The sequence below is a fragment of the Ursus maritimus genome, unplaced genomic scaffold (genome assembly GCF_017311325.1).
Source record: "Ursus maritimus isolate PB19 unplaced genomic scaffold, ASM1731132v1 scaffold_14, whole genome shotgun sequence".
Classification (NCBI taxonomy): Eukaryota; Metazoa; Chordata; class Mammalia; order Carnivora; family Ursidae; genus Ursus; species Ursus maritimus.
This window is the reverse complement of record NW_024423786.1, coordinates 6316162-6332496: the sequence shown is the minus strand read 5'-3', so window position 1 is coordinate 6332496 and position 16335 is coordinate 6316162. Positions and strand designations below refer to the sequence as shown.

Below are 16335 nucleotides of genomic sequence, written 5' to 3'. Positions count from 1 at the left end.
AGCTGGGAGAACCTCAGCCAATGCTGGAAGTGTGATTTAAGTACCTCTCTTTTGTGACTCTCTTGTACAGCTTAATGTGCAATAAAGGAAAAGTTATATCTGTCTTCAGTGTTAAGTTGTAAAGTTTCTGGCTATTCAAGCATCTCTGTACAAGTCGGAAAGAACTCAGGTTCCTGGTGTAAGAGGCTGAGCTATCAACCTGCTGTACTTTACAAGATGAAGCCAAACTTGGGAAGAGGCAAAAACTGGCTAACGTGAACTATGCTGATCTGTCGCCTTCGTCTTCACTGGTTATCTGATTTGAACTTGGAACTTCAAGTTTTCAATCCAAAAGTCCATTTATGTATTTGTTAATGTAAAACTAACTCTGGTATTCACTGGTAATTGATACAGTGGAGCCCACGCCATGTAGTAGGGAGATGGGCTGATAATCATGGATGCACAGCGGCGTAGATGTATAATTCTTTCTCTCCAGAGGGTATAGGTATTCTGGTGTTTCTAGGACACTAAATTACAACACAACTCTTAGCTGCTCTTGAGTTTCTATAAGCCTACTTCTTCCAGCCAGCCCATGAATGTAGATGCTGGGAATGAGACTTGAGTAATTGGATCTCTCAGGCCAATTATGCATTATTTCCACTAGTCAGAATGCACTGATGAGGACATCTTTTGAGTTCGGACTGCAGGAACCCCTCCTTAGCAAAATCTGAGCAATCAGGTATCACACTTACTGCCTGACAACCGCCAGAGGAAGGATGGCCTTTTCCCCTTCCAGGCCACCAGATGGTTTTCTGTCTCATGCTGAGAGAATGGTATCCTGGTCCTTTTGGGGGTGGGGTGGAGGTGGGGGGCTGCTTCTTTGTGGGATGGGGCCCACAACATCCCCAGGAGAGAATAGGACTTGGATTTCTGGAGAATTTCACCACACACACTGGGGAGGGAGTAGAGCCCTAAGGATGGTACTAAGAGGCAAAAGAGCACAAGGAAACAGAAGATACCCCCTAGTCGTGTGCTTGAGTTAATGTTAATATGAAGCCCTGGTGGGGCGGGGCATGGCAATCAGACACGTGCGGGTCAGGAGCCCAACAAGGCCCAGCTCTGTCAAAACAAAGTCTGTGATCATTAATGATCATAAAGCACACAATACTTTTTGAAGAACTTTCTTGTCCATTAACATCTTTGAAACATTACCTTCTTGAAAGACAACTAAGACTAGGGATCACTTTTTCACAGTTTTATGGTTGTAAACACCAAGGCCCAGAGAAGTTTGCTGACTTGGCTCAGGGAGTCACTGATAGACTGTGTCTTGACTTTCTGATTCCCAGACCTGTGCTCTTTCCACTGCCTTGTACTGCATCTACAGTGTGGAACTCGAGACCTTCTAGTAAACTGTGGGGCAGGTTGCCCTATACCTGAGGAACCTCTGGGGAAGAGGGGTGGGGTCCCTCTGGTCTAGGGGGCCTTCTGTACAAGAGCTTGCTTCTGATCAGGGCCGTTCATCCCATGGTTCCTTTCTTGTCCTCCTGACTTCCGCTGTGCCTGAGGTGCTGTGTCTCTGAGGAAGAGCAAGTAGTGGCAGATGTATGAGGGAAACCAGGGACTGGCTCTGGAGCCGGACAGAGCCGCAGGTGGCTTCTTGTAATAGAGCTTAACATTTTGGTGATTAACTAATCTCATCCTTTAACACATAGATTCTAATAAGGAAACCCTTTGATATGGTTAAATTATGAAGTTTTTCTTGTACTGAACCTAGGGGGCCCTGGGCAACCCCAAGGAATGCAACCCCCAGGCAAGGTGCTGCCTCCACGCCGGCCTCCCCCTGGACCATCACTGCCACCTTCCTCCTCTTCCTCCTCCTCCTCTTCTTCCTCCACCACCCACGGAGATGCACCCTCCAGCAGCAGCTCCCTGGCAGAGGCCCAGCCACCCCCGGCTGCTCCACCACAGAAGCCCCAGCCTCACCCACAACTCAAGTAAGAGACAACTCAGCAGCTCCTTCCCCTCCCCTCTTCCTGCCCCTCCTCACAGGCCTTAGGCTCCAGAGCTGCTAGAAAGCACCTTCAATCAGGCTTTCTCTACAGATATTTTTGTGGGGCTTTTTTTGGGTATTGGTTTTGGGGTTTTTTTGTTTTTTTGTTTTTTTTGTTTTGTTTTGTTTTGTTTTTTTGGTTGGGGGCATGGTTGGGGGTTGATTGGGGAGGGTAGAAAAGAAGGAAGTGAAAGTCTAAGGTCTAGCTAGAAGCTCGGGCCCTCCCCTTTCTTCCTGGGGATTGCCAATAAGGCAGAGTCACTGCCCCTTTCCTATTCTTATATTAGCTTAGGGTTGTTGTTTCTTTTTTTTTTTTTTTTAATCCTGTCTCCCACTCTTTTTTTCCATTCCTTTTCTGTGTGAGTGTGTGTGTTTGCGCGCACACTTCTCTCTCTTAAAATTAAAAAAAAAAAAAAAATCCTCTTTCCTGCCTCTGACTCACAGTTTAGGGTATGCAATCAGCAAGGCTGCCCAGAAGGAAAAGGGGGAAGTAGTTAAATCCATTTCAACGTTTTACCTTCAGCTTTGTCAGAAGGATGTCGGTTTCTGGTGTGGTCATCAGAGCAGGGCCCAGATAGATACCCTGAGGAACTCCATCTTCTTGGGCTTCCTTACACCCTAGAAGCCCCCACCACACTGTCCTGCTTCAGAGGAAGAACTGAGGGTCCCTGGAAAACAGTAAAGCTGTACTTGGGATGGACAGCACCTGGGTGTGGATGGTGGTTAGTTCTACCCTCTCCTCTAGAACCAGAGATGCCTCTTTCCACTGTCCCCAAACGGGCCTCTCTCATCACTGTCAGCAGAAACAGCTGTAGCCTTGCAGGGATGGGAGTGACCCATCAGTGCTTCTCAGAGTGAGGTGATAGGACTCCTCAGGGAGGGAGAAAAGGAGGCCACTTAGACATGGTCTAGTCATTATATAGATGAGTAAACTGCTCAGAGAGATTTGATTAATTTTCTTCCTCAAAACCACTCTGCTAGTTAGTGGCAGAGCCAGGCTCAGGTAGTCCAGATGACCACTTTCTCTGGGTCTTCCAGCCCTCGTGACTGGAGGAGCATCACCGACTCCTGCTCCCCAGCTCTGGCCAGTGGCACATTTCACATCTCACCTGACCCATAACCTACCCTTAATCCAATTGTTTTCTGCATGCTAACTTTTAAAATCTCTCCTGCCTTCTCATTAGCCACCCCCAGTGTGAAAGCAGATCTTTGGGTTGCCACAGCCTTTGGGCTGAAGTTGTTAAATAGAGCCAGCGTCTGACAACAAGCAGGAGGCTTATAGCCGGTGCCCCTGGCTGTGCATGCAGAAGGGGCCCTCCCTCCCAAAAGCCAGCGAGTTGGGGCTCATCGCCAACTCTAAAGGGCATCTGTTCACAGTCACTGCAGGAGAGAAACTGCTCACACTCCTGTAGAAGGGAGTTTTGGGGGCTGTATCCCAAATGTAGAGAAGGGCTGGGAGCCCTAAAACATCAGGAGAAGACTTCTACAGCCAGAAATCATCAGGAAAGAGACAGTGAAAGTCAAGGAGACAGGGCAGACCACTGGAGACGCCAGAGCTTGTATTCTCTTCTCAAGTACTGGGCTTGGCCTCCCCTAGACCTTCTTGTCTTCACAGTTTTTCCCTCTGGATCCCTAGTCTCTCAGGGAAAAATTGTCTCCTAAAATGTGTGTGATTTGGGTTTTTAATTAGAAAACTGCTTAATGTCCTCGTGTGTACCAGATATGTATCTCTTTTGCCCCTGGATACCCTGAACTGCACAGACCTCATATTAGGGCTTTTCTGAGGAAGGCTACAAAGGATGGTCATGTCCATTTTAAGAGCAGGTAACTTAAGGCCTTGGTTTATTCCAAGTTTATTTGGAATCAGAGGAAATAAGCAGAGTATAAAGACCTGAAAAGGCCTAGAAAGCATTTTACAAAACATCTGTACATCACAAATGAGAAACCAAGTCCCAGAGAAGCACAAGAGTGAGTGAAGGGCAAATCCAAGACTTTGACCCAGGTCTTCTGATGCTGGTTTTACCACTGACAGTTGATGGAAAAGAAAGTGCAAAGAGTCTGTGGTCCCCTGGTTACTATATTTCATCAGAAGGGAAGGGTGTGAGATTCCTAGATTAGTACTTACCAAGTTGGGACCTCTGAAATGTAGCCTGTGCACCCTTTAGTTTAGCATTAAGTATAAGAAGCAGCCTTTGAGTGACTCCTCCCTCTTTCCCTTCTCTTTTTCCCCTTCTCCCTCTCTCCCACACTGCCCCCATCCTTTCCTGTTTTAGCAGCACCAAAGGTGAGATAATAGCACAGGGGCCTCCCCGGGTCCTGGCAGCACTCCACTGTGGCTTTCTCCTCCATCACCCTGGTCTCCCTGGGGTGGGAGTAGGGGTTCGGTTGTGTATCCTCATGTCATCGTCTTTCCCTGCCTCACTGGGAACACCCCCTCTCACGTTCTCTCTGGTTTTTATCTTCAAGCAAGTCGCAGTCCCTGACAAATGCCTTCAGCTTCTCTGAGTCCTCCTTCTTCCGGTCTTCAGCCAATGAGGATGAAGCCAAAGCGGAGACCATCCGGAGCTTGAGGAAGTCCTTTGCCAGCCTCTTTTCAGATTAGCTCTCCAGATACACGGGGACACCTAGCCCAACCGGGAAAGGCATCTGAGACATTTGCCAATAGTCAGCCACCCTTGGTGATGTTCCATGACCTTGATGTGTGTGGTCCCTTCCTCTGCTCCGTTGTGCTAAGTGATGTTGTGCAGCTCAGAAAAGACCATGTGAAAGTCTCAGGGCAGGTGCCTACCCAGCAAGGGGCATCTGATATCAGAGAGAATAGAGCTGCTTTCCTGTAGTCCTGCGAGTTTCCTCTGAGGTCATTGTTTGCTGTGAGTTTAGTGGCCTTATTGTGACAGTGCCCTCATGTCTTATTCTTCTTCATGAAACCAGGATTCCCTTCACTGAGGACTCTTGGTAGCTTTACCTAGCTCAGATGCAGTGCTAAGCATGCCCCCGCTTTAGTCAGTGCTGCCTGTTTGGGGAGCATATACTTACCCAAAAATGCTCTTGGCTCTAAGTGTTAGGAACCTACCCACTTGGATCCCTTGTCATAGCTGTTTGGCTGTTTAAAACACACTTGCCCAAAACAAGAGACTCCTCGACTGCTATCATGGTAAAGCACCTTTAGTCTGTTGATAATTGAGAGGGCAAGGATCTGCAGTTCTCCCCACCACCACCTTTTCTCTCCTCCGGAGAGCAGTTCTTATGTGCGTGCTGCAGTAATCTCAAGCTCCGAAGCTGCACTGTAGAGAATGCATGCCACTGTAACAGCAGTATGCCAAGTTTTGTGTTCATCTCCAAATAAATGTTAAGACCTTTGGTGTAATAAAAGCAGCAGCATTAACCAGCATTTGATTCAGCCATGAGGTTTCCCCTAGGCCACCCTTTTGGCTGAGAGAGTATATGTGAAGCATATGTGTGTGCTTGCAAGTGTAGGGAAGGGAAAATATCTAGGAGAGTGAAGCTGTTTGTGCCGGTATGTATGTGAATGTGTTTATGTGTGAGTGGCTATTTGCAAGTGGTTGAGAGTATGGCTATCCTTTAGATGTCACTTATGCTGGGCCTCCTGACATCTCCTGGTGAATGTTTCATGCAGGACGACTGAACTTCCTTTGGTAACTCGGCATTTCTACCAATTTTACTGAATCTGTAGCTTTTCTAGTAAGCATAGCACCCTTGTTCCTGTGGCAGCCAAGTTAGACCTCCTTGTCTGGTCCATCAAGCTCCTCAGCTAAAGCCACATGGTGGTGCCAATGAGGCTGGACCAACTTGCTCTGATGAGTGGAGTCCTACAAGCCTGGCCTCAGGCATCCTAAAGAGGTCTGCGATTGAGGGTGGGCTCCAAGGGACTTCACTCTGGCTTCTTCACAGCTCACACAAGAGTAGTTCCCGAAGACTACAAGTCCTGTGAAGATAAGCACCACATCTGCACTAATAAATGGAAACCAGTGTGTTAATGTTATATCTATCTAATTTCCATCACATACCCATCCTAACTCAACAAAATAACACTCAGCCAAATGCCACTATCTTGCTACCCCTCCTCACCAGCAATAGATACTGAGAGGCCAGAGAGTGAAGTTCTCTGGCACCAGGGTCTCCTTTCTAACTCAGCCCATGATTTCAGGGTTCAAGGATGCAGAACTGTACCTTCTTCTTACACTTAAAAAACAGGAAGTAGAAGTTCCCATTGAGTGGCTCCAGGGATGGATGGGGGGAGGTGGCAGCCCTCCTCCCTCAAAACACACATAACTGGGGAACAAACTATTAAACCAAACAAAAAGGTGGGGAGCAGGGAACTCCCTATGCTCCAGGGAATTGATCTTCAGGGTTCCTTCTATTTTCAACCAAGGGTCTGCCACTTGTGGTCACTTCTGTCCGCCTGATCCTAGGAATGTTTAGTAGAATGCATTCATTTCATCAAAAAGCGTTTATTGAGCACTTACTATGAGCATAAACATTGTGATGGAGTCAAAAAATGTTTACTAACACTTTCATAGTGCTTACTAAGTTTCAGGCACCATTCTAAGCACTTAACATGTATAAATTCATTTATTCTCTCCCAAGAATCCTATATTATAGGTACTATTACTGTTTTATAAATGAAGCAATGGAGGCACATCAAGATTCAATAACTTGCTCAAATTCACCCAGCTGGCATGCAGTGGAGCCGGGATTTGAACCCAAGTAGTATAGCAGCTTAACTCATGGCCTTGGCAACTTTGCTATATTTTTATTTAATCTAGCAAAGGACACAAGATATAATTTTATTAAATTGTACATAATGTGAAAGCAAAATAAGAAATATACAGAAAAATTCTTTGCACCCATACCTTCCTCCTTCCTTTATCTTCTCTCTAGCCATTGGCCCCAGGAAAGGAGCAGTGGGAGAAGGTCAGAGAACTTGTATCAGTGTTGACCCCTTGTCCTAGAACCATGAGTAACATACACAATGTATCTTATTCTGATTGAATATAGTTCTGGTTCTTAAAAAATTACTCATTCTTCCACATGTGATGTCAGACCAAAAACCACAAGTGGCTTATTTAGAAAATGAGTCAGCCAGGAACTGCTAGGGTGACAAAAAGGGGAGGCATTTACCATAGGTCATGTAGCACCCTAGTCCAAAGGACACATGGATTCTACTCAACTCTTAGTAATGGGGTGGGGCCAGAGGTGGGGGAGTTCCATTTAGAAACATCCCTCTTGGTACATAATAAAGCTGGCCCCAGAGACTAGGAAATTAGCCACTCACAACAATCAATAAATATTTGATGAATATCATGTTAAAAAAATGATCTAAACCTGGGATCTCCCAGGGTTGGTGATAGTCCACTATAGATCTTGAAGCCTTCAGTCTGTAGGCCAGTTGTGACCACTCTGCAGCCCTCTAGGCAGCTGATGGGGATTCCCTACCCATATCTTTACCCCGTATTAATAAAGCTAGAACACCTCATCCCTGCCGCATGGAACTCCCCATCTCTTTGGGTCAGAATTAATTAATTCTGCTTATTTTCTTGTTCATAACTCTTTATGGTATACTTATTAAGCTCAATAAATCTTGTGGGAAGAATATAAAAATGAGCTAAGCAAAGATTCTGCCCTCATAAAGTTACCATCCAGTAGGGGAGGTAGCATATATACAAATATAAAGAAGAGAGTGGTCAGTGCTGTGAGACATATGCAGTCAAAATGTTAGTTTGGAAAAAAAATTAAGCTTGATAGGTATTGGTGAGGATATGGGAGACAGAATGCTTACACATTACAAATGGAAACATGTTGGTACTACCACACTGGGGAACAATTTGGCAATATCTAATGCACAAACCCTATGACTCAGTAATTCCATTTCTAGACATTCACTCTAGAGAATCTCTCGCACATGTATGCAAGAAGGCAAGTAAAAGAATATTAGTCGCAGCACCATTTGTGAAAAATGGAAACAACCAACTGTCTCTTATGGGGGAATTAGAACATAAATTGTAGTTTACTCATAAATTGGAATACTATATAGAAGTTAAATAAATAAACAAAAATCAGGGCACCTGGGTGGCTCAGTCAGTTAAGCGTCTGCCCCTAGCTCAGGTCATCATCCCAGGGTCCTGGTATCAAGCCCCACATCTGCCTCCCTGCTCAGCAAGGAGTCTGCTTCTCCCTCTGCCCCTCCCCCTGCTCATGTGCTTCTTCTCTCCCCCCCCCAAATAAATAAATAAAATATTTTTTAAAAAGAAATAAAAATATTTGAGGAATTTAGTTAAATTCAGATAAGATATGGAAAGAGAATGAAAAAGATGAGCCAAAAAAGAGTAAAATGGACAATAAGCAGTAGGTGGTGTGGGAATGGAGCATACTTCTAGTTTGGGTGGTCAGAGAATGGGCACCCTACTAGTGAGTTGTGAGCAGCCCACAGGATGAGGAGACATGCCCACCGGGAAATGGAGGGAGTGAACAGAATGCAGTCACTGAATTTTACAGCTGGAGGTTTCATCTAGATCTATCCTTTCATTTTACAGTTGAGAAAACTGAGGCCCAGGCAACTTAAGGAGCTGGCCAAGGTTATGAAGGAAATTAGTAATAACACTAAATGAGTCTCAGTCCTAGTGTCTGATGGGCCATTCAAGACACTGTCCTTCATGAGATAAATGAATGGGTTTCACTTCCAGGAGCCCTCCAGGGAGGGAGAGGCTTATGGAGCATTTCAGAAGCCAGGAAAGAAATGGGAAGAGACAGTGATGGGCCACAGAAAGAGCCTGGAATCAAATCTGAGTTTAAATCCTGACTTTGCTAATTATTAGCTAGTTGACTTTGATTATAGCTTTTCTGTGTCTCAACTTTCTCATCTATGAAATGAGAACAATAGTAGCTTTCTGAGGAGATTATTTTAAGAATTAAATGAGCTAAGGCTCTTCAGTAAATGGCGTTGGGAAAAATGGACAGCTACCTATAAAAGAATGAAACTACACCACTTTCTTACTCCATACATAAAAACAGACTCAAAATGGATTAAAGGCTTAAACATGAGAGCTGAAACCATATAATTCCTGGAAGAAAACAGGCAGTAATTTCTTTGACAGCGGCTATTGAAACATTTTTCTAGATATGTCTCCTCTGGCAAGAGAAATGAAACAAAAGCAAAATTAAACAAATGGCACTACACTAAAATAAAAGGTTTCTGCAGAGCAAAGAAAACCATCAACAAAACAAAACAACCTACTGAATGGGAGAAGATATTTGCAAATGATATATCTCATAAGGGGTTAATATCCAAAATATATAAAGAACTTACACAACACACACACACAAAAACCCAAGTAATCCAATTAAAAATGGGCAGAGGATCTGAATAGACATTTTTCCAAAGAAGACATGCAAATGGCCCAAACACATGAGGAGAAGCTCCACATCACTAATCATCAGGGGACTGCAAATTAAAACACAATGAAATATCACTTCACACCTGTCAGAATTGCTAGAATCAAAAACGCAAGAAATAACAAGTGTTGGCAAGGCGAGGATCTGGAGAAAAGGGAACCCTCGTGCACTGTTGGTGGGAATGCAAACTGAAATAGCCATTGTGGAAAACAGTATGGAGGTTCCTCAAAAATTAAAAATAGAACTACCATATGATCCAGTAATTCCCCTACTGGGTATTCACCCAAAGAATGAAAACACTAATTTGAAAAGATATATGCACCCCTATGTTTATTGCAACAGTGTTTACAATTGCCAAGATAAGGAAACAACCCAAGCATCCATCGATAGATGAACAGATAAAGAAGATGAAAAGGATGTGGGAGATCCTATTGGCAGTGCTTGGCTTGTCGCTAAATCCTAGCGGTCTGTACCACCAAGCATTGCCTGTGCAGGTCTCTGTCCTCTGCCTCAGGGCACAGTGAGAGCACATGAATAGAGGAAGAAAATTTCTTCTTGCCTCAGTTCTTGCTCTCCAGAATTCTCCTTCATGTCAGAAGTGCTTCTCTTGGATGCTCCTGATCTCCAAAAGCTAGGTCAACATTCAACTGTTTTGAACAACAAGGAAGACGATCTGAGGATTAAGGAAACAATCTGCACAGTTGGAGGGAGAGAACATGGCAGGTGCGAGACTTATTTTGACAAACAAATCAAAGCACACCTACTTAAAGTCCAAACACTGCACTACAATCAAGGAGGAACTCTAGAAGAAGGTCCAGTGGGAGAGAGCAGCCAAAACACAACACCAGAGTGTACACAGCATTCAGCAGAAACACTTCTTGAAACTTTTGTTGTTGTTGCTGTTTTTACTGAGTTTTTTTTTTCTTTTTTTCCTTTCCTCCTTTCTTTTCTGGACAAAATGACTAGACTAGATGGAGAAAGTCACCCCAAAAGAAAGAACAGGGGGTAATACTCACTGCCAGGGATTTAATCAATACAGATATAAGTAAAATGACTGAATTAGAATTTAAAACAATGATTATAAAGATACCAGCTGGGCTTGAAAAAAGCATAGAAGACACTAGAGAATCCCTTACTGTAGAAATAAAAGAACTAAAATCTAATCAGGCCAAAATTAAAATGCTATTACTGAGACGCAGTCACAAATGGAGGCTTTAACAATGAGACTAAATGGGGCAGAAGAGAGAGTCAGTGATACAGAAGACAAAATGATAGAAAATAAGGAAGCTGAAAAGAAGAGATAAAGACAACTAATGGACCACAAAGGGAGACTTTGAGAACTCAGTGATTCCATAAAATGAAATAATATCTAGATAATAGGGGTCCCAGAAGATGAAGAGTGGGAGAGAGGGACAAAGGTTTATTTGAACAAATTATAGCTGAGAACTTCCCTAATCTGGGAAAGGAAACAGGCATGTAAGTCCAGGAGGCACAGAGAACCACCCCCCTCAAAATTAATAAAAATAGGTCAACACCCACTGGGGAGGATATGTGTTGTGGTGAGCACTGTGTGTTGTATAAGACTGATGAATCACAGACCTGTACCCCTGAAACAAATAATACATTATATGTTAATAATAAAAAAATAAAATGGTCCAAAGTTAAAAAAAAAATAGGTCAACACCTCTACACATGATAATGAAACTTGCAAATTTTAAAGACAAAGAGAAATTCCTGAAAGCAGTTCAGGACAAGAGATCCTTAATCTACAAGGGGAGAACATAAGCCTGGCAGCAAACCTATCCACAGAGACCTGACAGGTCAGAAAGGACTAGCATGATATATTCAACATGCTGAATGGGAAAAATATGCAGCCAAGAATATTTTATCCAGCAAGGCTGTCATTCAGAATAGAAGGACAGATAAAGAGTTTTCAGGACAAAAAAAATTAAAAGAATTCGTCAACACTAAACTGCAAGAAATGTTAAAGGGGATGCTTTGAGTGAAGAGAGAGCCCAAAAGGAACAAAGACCAGGAAGGAACAGAGAAAATCTACAGGAACAGCAACTTTACAAAGGTAATGCAATGGCACTAACTTCATATCTTTCAATAATTACCCTGAAAGTAAATGGACTAAATGCTCCAATCAAAAGACATAGGGCATCAGAATGGATAAAAAGACAAGACCCATTGATATGCTGCTTACAAGAGCCTCCTTTTAGATGCAGACACCTCCAGATTGGAAGTGAGGGGGTGGAGTTCTCATTGTAATGGACATCAAAAGAAAGCTGGAGTAGCCACCCTTATATCAAACTCGATTTTAAACCGAAGACTGTAATAAAAGATGGAGAAGGACACTATATCATAATTAAAGCGTCTATCCAACAAGAAGATCTAACAATTGTAAATATTTATGACTCTAACCTGGGAGCAGTCAAATATATAAGCCAATTAATAACAAAATTAAAGGAACACATTGACAATAATACAATAATAGTAGGGGACTTTAACACCCCACCCACAGCAATGGACAGATCATCTAAGCAGAAGATCCACAAGGAAACAAGGGCTTTGAATGACACGCTGGACCAGATGGACTTCACAGATAAATTCAGAGCATTCTATCCTAAAGCAACAGAATACACATTCTTCTCAAGTGCACATGGAACATTCTCCAGAATAGATCACATACTGAGTCACAAATCAGGTCTCAACCAGTACCAAAAGACTGGGATCATTCCCTGCCTATTTTCAGACCACAGTGCTTTGAAACTTGAACTCAATCACAAGAGGAAATTTGGAAAGAACTCAACTACATGGAGGCTAAAGAGCATCCTACTGAAGAATGAATGGGTCAACCAGGAAATTAAAGAAGAATTTTTTAAAAATTCATGGAAACATATGAAAATGAAAATACAACTGTTCAAAACCTTTGGGATGCAGCAAAGGCAGTCCTAAGAGGGAAGTATATAGCAATACAAGCCTTTCTCAAGAAAGAAGAAAGGTCTCAAATACACAACCTAACCTTATACCTAAAGGAACCAGAGAAGAACAGCAAATAAAGCCTAAACGCAGTGGGAGAAGAGAAATAAAGATTAGAGCAGAAGTCAATGAAATAGAAACCAAAAGAACAGTAGAACAGATCAATGAAACTAGGAGCTGGATTTTTTAAAGAATTAATAAGATTGATACCCTCCCCCTGGCCAGACTTATCAAAAAGAGAAGAGAAAGGACACAAATCAATAAAATCATGAATGAAAGAGGAGAAATCACAACCAACACTGAAGAAATACAAACAATTATAAGAACATATTATGAGCAGTCATATGCCAACAAATTAGGCAGACGGGAAGAAATGGTTGCATTCCCAGAGACAGCTAAACTACCAAAACTGAGACAGGAAAAAATAAGAAACCTAAACAGACCCATAACCAGCAAGGAAATTGAATCAGTAATCAAAAATCCCCCAACAGGGGCACCTGGGTGTCTCAGTCAGTTAAGCATCTGCCTTCAGCTCAGGTCATGATCTCAGGGTCGTGAGATCGAGCCCCACGTTGGGCTCCCTGCTCAGTAGGGAGTCTCCTTCTTCTTCTCCATCTGTGCTTTCTCTCTCTCTTCTTCTCGCTTTCTCTCACTTTTCTCAATAAATTAAATCTTTAAAAAAGGTTTTTTTTAAAATCTCCCAACAAACAGGAGTCCAGGGCCAGATGGCTTCCCAGGGGAATTCTACCAAACACTTAAAGAAGAAGTAATACCTGTTCTTCTGAAGCTCTTTCAAAAAATAGAAATTGAAGGAAAACCTCCAAATTCATTCTATGAGGCCAACATTACCTTGATCCCCAAACCAGATGAAGACCCCACCAAAAAGGAGAATTAGAGACCAATATCCCTGATGAACATGGATGCAAAAATTCTCACCAAGATACTAGCCAATAAGATCAAACAGTACACATTAAAAGGATTATTCACCACAACCAAGCGGGTTTTTTTTTTCCTGGGCTCCAAGGGTGGTTCAACATCTGCAAATCAATCAATGTGATACACTACCTTAATAAAAGAAAGGACAAGAACCATATGATCCTCTCAAGAGATGCAGAAAAAGCATTTGACAAAGTACAGCATCCTTTCTTGATTAAAACTCTTCACAGTGTAGGGATGGAGGGAACATACCTCAGTATCATAAAAGCCATGTATGAAAGACTCACAGCAAATATCATCCTCAATGGGGAAAAACTGAGAGCTTTTCTTCTAAGGTCAAGAACATGACAGGGATGTCCACTATCACTACTGTTGTTCAACATAGTACTGGAAGTTCCAGCCTCAGCAATCAGACAACAAAAAGAAATAAAAGGCATCCGAATTGGGAAAGAGGAAGTCAAACTTTCACTCTTCGCAGATGACATGATACTCTATGTGGGAAACCCAAAAGACTCCACCCCAAAATTGCTAGAACTCATACAGGAATTCAGCAAAGTGGCAGGATATCAGATCAATGCACAGAAGTCAGTTACATTTCTATACACTAACAATGAGGCAGAAGAAAGAGAAATCAAGGCATTTATTCCATTTACAATTGTACCAAAAACCATGATACCTAGGAATAAACCTAACCCAAGAGGTAAAGGAGCTGTACTTTGAAAGCTATAGGAAACTTATGAAAGAAATTGAGGAAGGCACAAAGAAAGGGAAAAGCATTCCATGCTCATGGACTGGAAGAACAAATAGTGTTAAAATGTCTATGCTACCCAAAGCAATCTACACATTCAATGCAATCCCTATCAAAATACCATCAACATTTTTCACAGAGCTGGAACAAACAATCCTAAAATTTGTATGGAACCACAAAAGATCCTGAATAAAATGGATGAAAGACCTAAATGTGAGACAGGAATCCATCCAAATCCTAGAGGAGACCACAGGCAGCAACCTCTTTGACCTTGGCGGCAACAACTTCTTGCTAGACACGTCTCCAAAGGCAAGAGAAACAAAAGCAAAAGTAAACTATTGGAACTTCATCAAGATAAAAAACTTCTGCACAGTGAAAGAAACAATCAACAAAACTAAAAGACAACCTATGGAATGGGAGAAGATATTTGCAAATATCTTATCAGATAAAGGGTTAGTATCCAAAATCTATAAAGAACTTATCAAACTCAACACCCAAAAAACAAAAACCTCAGTCAAGAAATGGGCAGAAGACAAGAACAGACATTTCTCCAAAGTAGACATATAAATGGCCAACAGACACATGAAAAAAATGCTCAACATCGCTTGGCTTCAGGGAACTACAAATCAAAATCTCACAGTGAGATAACACCACACGCCTGTCAGAATGGCTAAAATTACAACTCAGGAAACAACAGATGTTGGTGAGGTTGTGGAGAAAGAGGAACCCTCTTCTGCTATTGGTGGGAATGCAAACTGGTGCGGCCACTCTGGAAAACAGTATGGAGGTTCCTCAAAAAGTTAAAAATAGAGCTACCTTATGACCCAGCAATTACACTACTAGGTATTTATCCAAAGGATACAAATGTAGTTATTCGAAGGGGCACATGCACCCTAATGTTCATAGCAGCAATGTCCACAATTGGAAAGAGCCCAGAGCTCCATCAACAGATGAACGAATAAAGAAGATGTGGTATATGCATACAATGGAATGTATATACCACAGCCATCAAAAAGAATGAAATCTTGACATTCGCAGTGATAAGGATGGAACTAGAGGATACTTATACAAAATAAATCTGTCAGAGAAAGAGAAATACCATATGATTTTGCTCATGTGTGGAATTTAAGAAACAGATGAACATAGGGGAGGGGAAGGAAAATAAGAGGAAAACCTAGAGGGAAACAAACCATAAAAGACTCCTAACAAGAGGAAACAAACTGAGGGTTGCTGGAGGGGAGATGGGTGGGGGGATGGGGTAACTGGGTGATGGGCATTAGGGAGGGCACTTGTAATGAGCACTGGGTATTGTATGCAACTGATGAATCGCTGGATTCTACCTCTGAAACTAATAATGCAGTATATGTTAATGAAACTGAATTTAAATTAAAATATTTAAAAATTTTTCAAGAAAGAAGATGTGATATATATATACACATATATATACTATGTATTATTCAGCCATAAAAAAGATAGAAATTCTGCCATTTACAACAACATGAATGGATGTATATAGTGCTAAGTGAAATAAGAGTCAGAGAAAGATAAATAACATATGATTTCACTCATATGTGGAATTTAAGAAACAAAACAAATGAAAAAACAAAGAGAAAAAAAGGAATAAACAAAAACCAGATTCTTAAATACAGAGAACAAACTGGTGGTTGCCAAAGAGGAGGTGTCTGGGAAGATAGATGAAATAGATAAAGGGAATTAAGAGTACACTTATCTTGATGGGCAGTGAAAAATGTATAGAATCATTGGATCAGTATATTGTGCATCTGAAACTAATTAAATCTGTATGTTCATTATATTTGAATAAAAAATGAATTAATTCATCTAACGTCTCTTCCTAACAGTGGTTGGTGTGTGAGAGGATCACAAGAAATCCTCTCTGTTTCATGAAGAGAACACCAGTGGAAGCCCCAAATACCGCCTTAGCCAGGACTCCTCCAGGAGCAGTTAAAAAAATGCCAATCATGCCTTCCTTCTTCTCCTGTAACCAGGTGGGCCTCTAGGGCAATTTCAGCCCATTAGATGCCTTTTCCTAAGGCTATAGCTCTTTTAGATCAAGTTGGTTAAATTGAGTTGAGGGTAGACACCTAGGGAGGCAAATGCTTCTGCCCTAAGCATCCCACTAGCAAAGAGCATACATGCGTACACACACACACACTCACACACACACACGTGCACGCGCACACACACACACATGCACAACAAAAACCAC

The 16335-nt window shown here is 42.2% G+C and overlaps 1 protein-coding gene across 1 annotated transcript in view; it reads left to right on the top strand.

Moving 5' to 3' along the window:
• SYN2 (synapsin II) overlaps positions 1–5420 on the top strand; it is a 229920-nt gene extending 224500 nt beyond the window's left edge. The window contains exons 12-13 of the mRNA XM_040628439.1: positions 1754–1973; positions 4496–5420. Of these exons, the coding sequence (XP_040484373.1) occupies positions 1754–1973; positions 4496–4631 (356 nt within the window). The 3' untranslated portion in view covers positions 4632–5420. The remainder of the gene's footprint in view (positions 1–1753; positions 1974–4495) is intronic.
• The last annotated feature ends 10915 nt before the right edge of the window (positions 5421–16335 follow it).